Here is a 9,341-nt window from a genome sequence, read left to right as displayed (position 1 = left end):
GGACGGTGGTCTTCTCCCTCTCTGTTCTCTACTGTAACATCTTTCTGGCAGGCGGTGTCCTCAGGGTGTAAAGGACGGTGGTCTTCTCTCTCTCTGTTCTCTACTGTAACATCTTTCTGGCAGGCGGTGTCCTCAGGGTGTAAAGGACGGTGGTCTTCTCCCTCTCTGTTCTCTACTGTAACATCTTTCCGGCAGGCGGTGTCCTCAGGGTGTAAAGGACGGTGGTCTTCTCCCTCTCTGTTCTCTACTGTAGCATCTTTCTGGCAGGCGGTGTCCTCAGGGTGTAAAGGACGGTGGTCTTCTCCTTCTCTGTTCTCTACTGTAACATCTTTCTGGCAGGCGGTGTCCTCAGGGTGTTAAGGACGGTGGTCTTCTCCCTCTCTGTTCTCTACTGTAACATCTTTCCGGCAGGCGGTGTCCTCAGGGTGTAAAGGACGGTGGTCTTCTCCTTCTCTGTTCTCTACTGTAACATCTTTCTGGCAGGCGGTGTCCTCAGGGTGTTAAGGACGGTGGTCTTCTCCCTCTCTGTTCTCTACTGTAACATCTTTCTGGCAGGCGGTGTCCTCAGGGTGTAAAGGACGGTGGTCTTCTCCCTCTCTGTTCTCTACTGTAACATCTTTCTGGCAGGCGGTGTCCTCAGGGTGTAAAGGACGGTGGTCTTCTCCCTCTCTGTTCTCTACTGTAACATCTTTCTGGCAGGCGGTGTCCTCAGGGTGTTAAGGACGGTGGTCTTCTCCCTCTCTGTTCTCTATCCTCAGGGTGTAAAGGACGGTGGTCTTCTCTCTCTCTGTTCTCTACTGTAACATCTTTCCGGCAGGCGGTGTCCTCAGGGTGTAAAGGACGGTGGTCTTCTCTCTCTCTGTTCTCTACTGTAACATCTTTCTGGCAGGCGGTGTCCTCAGGGTGTAAAGGACGGTGGTCTTCTCCTTCTCTGTTCTCTACTGTAACATCTTTCTGGCAGGCGGTGTCCTCGGGGTGTTAAGGACGGTGTTGTGCTGCTGTTTCATCAGCCTGATAGAAGAGAAAACGTTGTTCTGATGCAATGCCTCCGTTTGACTTGCCTTCTTATAGTCGGTGGGATTTCAGTTCTGACATGTAGTACATTTCCATGCAGTGATACACATTGATGTCATTTACGGTTTAATTATAAATTCCAGGAAATGCCTTGTATAAGTAAACCGTAAATAAGATATAGATTATAGCCAAGACACAGAGATGGTTTCTCTTTCACACAGACAAGCACATTATTGATGATGATCTATATGTCCAGCTCCATGTTGATCTATATGTCCAGCTCCATGTTGATCTATATGTCCAGCTCCATGATGATCTATATGTCCAGCTCCATGATGATCTATATGTCCAGCTCCATGATGATCTATATGTCCAGCTCCATGTTGATCTATATGTCCAGCTCCATGATGATCTATATGTCCAGCTCCATGATGATCTATATGTCCAGCTCCATGGTGATGATCTATATGTCCAGCTCCATGATGATCTATATGTCCAGCTCCATGATGATCTATATGTCCAGCTCCATGATGATCTATATGTCCAGCTCCATGATGATCTATATGTCCAGCTCCATGTTGATCTATATGTCCAGCTCCATGATGATCTATATGTCCAGCTCCATGATGATCTATATGTCCAGCTCCATGTTGATCTATATGTCCAGCTCCATGATGATCTATATGTCCAGCTCCATGATGATCTATATGTCCAGCTCCATGATGATCTATATGTCCAGCTCCATGATGATCTATATGTCCAGCTCCATGATGATCTATATGTCCAGCTCCATGATGATCTATATGTCCAGCTCCATGATGATCTATATGTCCAGCTCCATGATGATCTATATGTCCAGCTCCATGATGATCTATATGTCCAGCTCCAAGATGATCTATATGTCCAGCTCCATGATGATCTATATGTCCAGCTCCATGTTGATCTATATGTCCAGCTCCATGATGATCTATATGTCCAGCTCCATGATGATCTATATGTCCAGCTCCATGATGATCTATATGTCCAGCTCCATGATGATCTATATGTCCAGCTCCATGATGATCTATATGTCCAGCTCCATGATGATCTATATGTCCAGCTCCATGATGATCTATATGTCCAGCTCCATGATGATCTATATGTCCAGCCCCATGTTGATCTTTATGTCCAGCTCCATGATGATCTATATGTCCAGCTCCATGTTGATCTTTATGTCCAGCTCCATGATGATCTATATGTCCAGCTCCATGTTGATCTATATGTCCAGCTCCATGATGATGATCTATATGTCCAGCTCCATGTTGATCTATATGTCCAGCTCCATGATGATCTATATGTCCAGCTCCATGATGATCTATATGTCCAGCTCCATGATGATCTATATGTCCAGCTCCATGATGATCTATATGTCCAGCTCCATGATGATCTATATGTCCAGCTCCATGATGATCTATATGTCCAGCTCCATGATGATCTATATGTCCAGCTCCATGATGATCTTTATGTCCAGCTCCATGATGATCTATATGTCCAGCTCCATGTTGATCTATATGTCCAGCTCCATGATGATCTATATGTCCAGCTCCATGATGATCTATATGTCCAGCTCCATGTTGATCTATATGTCCAGCTCCATGATGATCTATATGTCCAGCTCCATGTTGATCTATATGTCCAGCTCCATGATGATCTATATGTCCAGCTCCATGATGATCTATATGTCCAGCTCCATGATGATCTATATGTCCAGCTCCATGATGATCTATATGTCCAGCTCCATGATGATCTATATGTCCAGCTCCATGTTGATCTATATGTCCAGCTCCATGTTGATCTATATGTCCAGCTCCATGTTGATCTATATGTCCAGCTCCATGTTGATCTATATGTCCAGCTCCATGATGATCTATATGTCCAGCTCCATGATGATCTATATGTCCAGCTCCATGATGATCTATATGTCCAGCTCCATGTTGATCTATATGTCCAGCTCCATGTTGATCTATATGTCCAGCTCCATGTTGATCTATATGTCCAGCTCCATGATGATCTATATGTCCAGCTCCATGATGATCTATATGTCCAGCTCCAAGATGATCTATATGTCCAGCTCCATGTTGATCTATATGCCCAGCTCCATGTTGATCTATATGCCCAGCTCCATGATGATGATCTATATGTCCATGTCCATGTAGAGCGTATCTAATTTAATTTATAACATATATATTTCTATGTGTCTGTGAACTTTATTGAAATGAATGATTTAGTTCAGTTAACTTTGGTTCTGAACGTAATTGACACAGTGTAACATACATTATTCATACTAATTGTTCTACATTGTTTAATGCCAGAAAAAAAATGGCTTTTTTCCCTCTCAGTTAATTATGTCACTAAATCTCCTCTGCCTGCGTCTCACTACTGTTGGTTTCAATTCAGTTTGCTTTATTGGCGTGATGTAACAATATACATATTGCCAAAGCTTACTTGAAGATTTCAAATATGAACATAATTAATAATAATAATCAATATTGTCAACGGGACAACAATAACAAAGGGTTAAAATAACCGTACATTGAACAATAACAACAAGCGTAGAGGACATGTGCAGGTTGGTTGGTCTGTCAGACAGGCAGCGATGTACTTGGATCATTGTTCTGATCGGATGTGCTGTACAGAATTTTGATCCAACATTGAAAGTCAGTTTTGGATTTCGACAAATCTAAAGCTTGATCCAATGACTATGTTTGATAACCTCTCAAAAAGACAGCACGAGGTTTTCAATCAAAACTGGATCAAAACATGTCACAACATGAAGTGTGTGAGGCAGAAGGATCCTGAGGTGAAGACAAAACACACCACTGGTGTAGAAAATTGTATTTTTGCCGTAAGTATTATTTGAATGGATTCCTCTCTCTCCTTCTCGCTCTCTCTGTCCCTCTATCTCCCCCTCTCTCTCTGTCCCTCTGTCCCTCTATCTCCCCCTCTCTCTCTCTCTCTCTCTCTCTCTCTCTGTCCCTCTCTCTCTCTCTCTCTGTCCCTCTCTGTCTCTCTCTCTGTCCCTCTCTGTCTCTCTCTCTGTCCCTCTCTGTCTCTCTCTCTCTCTCTGTCAATTCAATTCAATTCAATTTCAATTCAAGGGGCTTTATTGGCATGGGAAACATGTGTTAACATTGCCAAAGCAAGTGAGGTAGATAATATACAAAAGTGAAATAAACAATAAAAATTAACAGTAAACATTACACATACAGAAGTTTCAAAACAATAAAGACATTACAAATGTCATATTATATATATACAGTGTTGTAACAATGTACAAATGGTTAAAGCACACAAGTTAAAATAAATAAACATAGATATGGGTTGTATTTACAATGGTGTTTGTTCTTCACTGGTTGCCCTTTTCTTGTGGCAACAGGTCACAAATCTTGCTGCTGTGATGGCACACTGTGGAATTTCACCCAGTAGATATGGGAGTTTATCAAAATTGGATTTGTTTTCGAATTCTTTGTGGATCTGTGTAATCTGAGGGAAATATGTCTCTCTAATATGGTCATACATTGGGCAGGAGGTTAGGAAGTGCAGCTCAGTTTCCACCTCATTTTGTGGGCAGTGAGCACATAGCCTGTCTTCTCTTGAGAGCCATGTCTGCCTACGGCGGCCTTTCTCAATAGCAAGGCTAAGCTCACTGAGTCTGTACATAGTCAAAGCTTTCCTTAAGTTTGGGTCAGTCACAGTGGTCAGGTATTCTGCCACTGTGTACTCTCTGTTTAGGGCCAAATAGCATGCTAGTTTGCTCTGTTTTTTTGTTAATTCTTTCCAATGTGTCAAGTAATTATCTTTTTGTTTTCTCATGATTTGGTTGGGTCTAATTGTGCTGTTGTCCTGGGGCTCTGTGGGGTGTGTTTGTGTTTGTGAACAGAGCCCTAGGACCAGCTTGCTTAGGGGACTCTTCTCCAGGTTCATCTCTCTGTAGGTGATGGCTTTGTTATGGAAGGTTTGGGAATCGCTTCCTTTTAGGTGGTTGTAGAATTTAACGGCTCTTTTCTGGATTTTGATAATTAGTGGGTATCGGCCTAATTCTGCTCTGCATGCATTATTTGGTGTTCTACGTTGTACACGGAGGATATTTTTGCAGAATTCTGCATGCAGAGTCTCAATTTGGTGTTTGTCCCATTTTGTGAAATCTTGGTTGGTGAGCGGACCCCAGACCTCACAACCATAAAGGGCGATGGGCTCTATGACTGATTCAAGTATTTTTAGCCAGATCCTAATTGGTATGTTGAAATTTATGTTCCTTTTGATGGCATAGAATGCCCTTCTTGCCTTGTCTCTCAGATCGTTCACAGCTCTGTGGAAGCTACCTGTGGTGCTGATGTTTAGGCCGAGGTATGTATAGTTTTTTGTGTGCTCTAGGGCAACGGTGTCTAGATGGAATTTGTGGTCCTGGCGACTGGACCTTTTTTGGAACACCATTATTTTGGTCTTACTGAGATTTACTGTCAGGGCCCAGGTCTGACAGAATCTGTGCAGAAGATCTAGGTGCTGCTGTAGGCCCTCCTTGGTTGGTGACAGAAGCACCAGATCATCAGCAAACAGTAGACATTTGACTTCGGATTCTAGTAGGGTGAGACCGGGTGCTGCAGACTGTTCTAGTGCCCGCGCCAATTCGTTGATATATATGTTGAAGAGGGTGGGGCTTAAGCTGCATCCCTGTCTCACCCCACGACCCTGTGTGAAGAAATGTGTGTGTTTTTTGCCAATTTTAACCGCACACTTGTTGTTTGTGTACATGGATTTTATGATGTCGTATGTTTTTCCCCCAACACCACTTTCCATCAATTTGTATAGCAGACCCTCATGCCAAATTGAGTCGAAGGCTTTTTTGAAATCAACAAAGCATGAGAAGACTTTGCCTTTGTTTTGGTTTGTTTGGTTGTCAATTAGGGTGTGTAGGGTGAATACATGGTCTGTTGTACGGTAATTTGGTAAAAAGCCAATTTGACATTTGCTCAGTACATTGTTTTCATTGAGGAAATGTACGAGTCTGCTGTTAATGATAATGCAGAGTATTTTCCCAAGGTTACTGTTGACGCATATTCCACGGTAGTTATTGGGGTCAAATTTGTCTCCACTTTTGTGGATTGGGGTGATCAATCCTTGGTTCCAAATATTGGGGAAGATGCCAGAGCTAAGGACGATGTTAAAGAGTTTTAATATAGCCAATTGGAATTTGTTGTCTGTATATTTGATCATTTCATTAAGGATACCATCAACACCACAGGCCTTTTTGGGTTGGAGGGTTTTTATTTTGTCCTGTAACTCATTCAAGGTAATTGGAGAATCCAGTGGGTTCTGGTAGTCTTTAATAGTTGATTCTAGGATTTGTATTTGATCATGTATATGTTTTTGCTCTTTATTCTTTGTTATAGAGCCAAAAAGATTGGAGAAGTGGTTTACCCATACATCTCCATTTTGGATAGATAATTCTTCGTGTTGTTGTTTGTTTAGTGTTTTCCAATTTTCCCAGAATTGGTTAGCGTCTATGGATTCTTCAATTACATTGAGCTGATTTCTGACGTGCTGTTCCTTCTTTTTCCGTAGTGTATTTCTGTATTGTTTTAGTGATTCACCATAGTGAAGGCGTAGACTCAGGTTTTCCGGGTCTCTATGTTTTTGGTTGGACAGGTTTCTCAATTTATTTCTTAGATTTTTGCATTCTTTATCAAACCATTTGTCATTGTTGTTCATTTTCTTCGGTTTTCTATTTGAGATTTTTAGATTTGATAGGGAAGCTGAGAGGTCAAATATACTGTTAAGATTTTCTACTGCCAAGTTTACACCTTCACTATTGCAGTGGAACATTTTACCCAGGAAGTTGTCTAAAAGGGATTGAATTTGCTGTTGCCTAATTGTTTTTTGGTAGGTTTCCAAACTGCATTCCTTCCATCTATAGCATTTCTTAATGTTACTCAGTTCCTTTGGCTTTGATGCCTCATGATTGAGTATTGCTCTGTTCAAGTAGACTGTGATTTTGCTGTGGTCTGATAGGGGTGTCAGTGGGCTGACTGTGAACGCTCTGAGAGACTCTGGGTCTCTCTCTCTCTGTCCCTCTCTGTCTCTCTTTCTCTGTCCCTCTCTCTCTCTCTCTCTCTGTCCCTCTCTCTCTCTCTCTCTCTCTGTCCCTCTCTCTCTCTCTCTTTCTCTGTCCCTCTCTCTCTCTCTCTCTCTGTCCCTCTCTGTCTCTCTCTCTCTGTTTCTCTCTCTCTGTCCCTCTCTGTCTCTCTCTCTCTGTCCCTCTCTGTCTCTCTCTCTCTGTCCCTCTCTGTCTCTCTCTCTCTGTCCCTCTCTGTCTCTCTCTCTCTGTCCCTCTCCGTCTCTCTCTCTCTGTGTCTCTCTCTCTGTCCCTCTCCGTCTCTCTCTCTCTGTGTCTGTCTGTCTGTCTGTCCGTCTCTCTCTCTCTCTGTCCCTCTCCGTCCCCCTCTCTCCGTGTCTCTCTCTCTCTCTCTCCGTGTCTCTCTCTCTCTCTCCGTGTCTCTCTCACTCTCTCCGTCCCCCTCTCTCTATCTCTCCGTCCCTCTCCGTCCCCCTCTCCGTCCCTCTCTCCGTCCCTCTCTCTCTCTCTCTCTCTCTCTCTCTCTCTCTCTCTCTCTCTCTCTCTCTCTCTCTCTCTCTCTCTCCCCCTCTCTGATGGCTGCGCCCCATTTACCTTCCATAAAACACAAGATTCAAAGCTTTCACAGTTAGAAATGTGTCAACAAACAGTCAACTAACCAACCGTTCAATGTGTCGACAAACAAACATTCAACTAACCAACCATTCAATGTGTCAACAAACTGTCAACTAACCAACCATTCAATGTGTCAACAAACATTCAACTAACCAACCATTCAATGTGTCAACAAACATTCAACTAACCAACCATTCAATGTGTCAGATCATCTACTAGTTACACAGATGAGGGGGCTTCTCAGATCATTTACTAGTTACACAGATGAAGGGGCTTCTCAGATCATTTACTAGTTACACAGATGAAGGGCTTCTCAGATCATCTACTAGTTACACAGATGAAGGGGCTTCTCAGATCATCTACTAGTTACACAGATGAAGGGGCTTCTCAGTTCATCTACTAGTTACACAGATGAAGGGCTTCTCAGATCATCTACTAGTTACACAGATGAAGGGCTTCTCAGATCATCTACTAGTTACACAGATGAAGGGCTTCTCAGATCATCTACTAGTTCACAGATGAAGGGGCTTCTCAGATCATCTACTAGTTACACAGATGAAGGGGCTTCTCAGTTCATCTACTAGTTACACAGATGAAGGGCTTCTCAGATCATCTACTAGTTACACAGATGAAGGGGCTTCTCAGATCATCTACTAGTTACACAGATGAAGGGGCTTCTCAGATCATCTACTAGTTACACAGATGAAGGGGCTTCTCAGATCATCTACTAGTTACACAGATGAAGGGGCTTCTCAGATCATCTACTAGTTACACAGATGAAGGGCTTCTCAGATCATCTACTAGTTACACAGATGAAGGGCTTCTCAGATCATCTACTAGTTACACAGATGAAGGGGCTTCTCAGATCATCTACTAGTTACACAGATGAAGGGGCTTCTCAGATCATCTACTAGTTACACAGATGAAGGGCTTCTCAGATCATTTACTAGTTACACAGATGAAGGGGCTTCTCAGATCATCTACTAGTTACACAGATGAAGGGCTTCTCAGATCATCTACTAGTTACACAGATGAAGGGGCTTCTCAGTTCATCTACTAGTTACACAGATGAAGGGCTTCTCAGATCATCTACTAGTTACACAGATGAAGGGCTTCTCAGATCATCTACTAGTTACACAGATGAAGGGCTTCTCAGATCATCTACTAGTTACACAGATGAAGGGGCTTCTCAGATCATCTACTAGTTACACAGATGAAGGGGCTTCTCAGTTCATCTACTAGTTACACAGATGAAGGGCTTCTCAGATCATCTACTAGTTACACAGATGAAGGGGCTTCTCAGATCATCTACTAGTTACACAGATGAAGGGGCTTCTCAGATCATCTACTAGTTACACAGATGAAGGGGCTTCTCAGATCATCTACTAGTTACACAGATGAAGGGGCTTCTCAGATCATCTACTAGTTACACAGATGAAGGGCTTCTCAGATCATCTACTAGTTACACAGATGAAGGGCTTCTCAGATCATCTACTAGTTACACAGATGAAGGGGCTTCTCAGTTCATCTACTAGTTACACAGATGAAGGGGCTTCTCAGATCATCTACTAGTTACACAGATGAAGGGCTTCTCAGATCA

General features: G+C 42.8%; 1 protein-coding gene across 1 annotated transcript; it reads left to right on the top strand.

Moving 5' to 3' along the window:
* The first annotated feature begins 1,262 nt into the window (after positions 1 to 1,262).
* LOC139534853 (uncharacterized) lies at positions 1,263 to 3,209 on the top strand. Its single transcript, XM_071334306.1, has one exon. It carries the CDS (start codon positions 1,263 to 1,265, stop codon positions 3,207 to 3,209), a length of 1,947 nt encoding a protein of 648 aa, XP_071190407.1.
* Positions 3,210 to 9,341: the final 6,132 nt, after the last annotated feature.

The sequence above is a fragment of the Salvelinus alpinus genome, chromosome 11 (genome assembly GCF_045679555.1).
Source record: "Salvelinus alpinus chromosome 11, SLU_Salpinus.1, whole genome shotgun sequence".
In the NCBI taxonomy this organism is placed as follows: Eukaryota; Metazoa; Chordata; class Actinopteri; order Salmoniformes; family Salmonidae; genus Salvelinus; species Salvelinus alpinus.
This window is presented reverse-complemented; position numbering and strand designations above follow the sequence as displayed.

Excerpts from the sequence above, each read along its gene's own strand:
- LOC139534853 (XM_071334306.1), top strand. The coding sequence starts at position 1,263 with ATGTCCAGCTCCATGTTGATCTATATGTCCAGCTCCATGTTGATCTAT.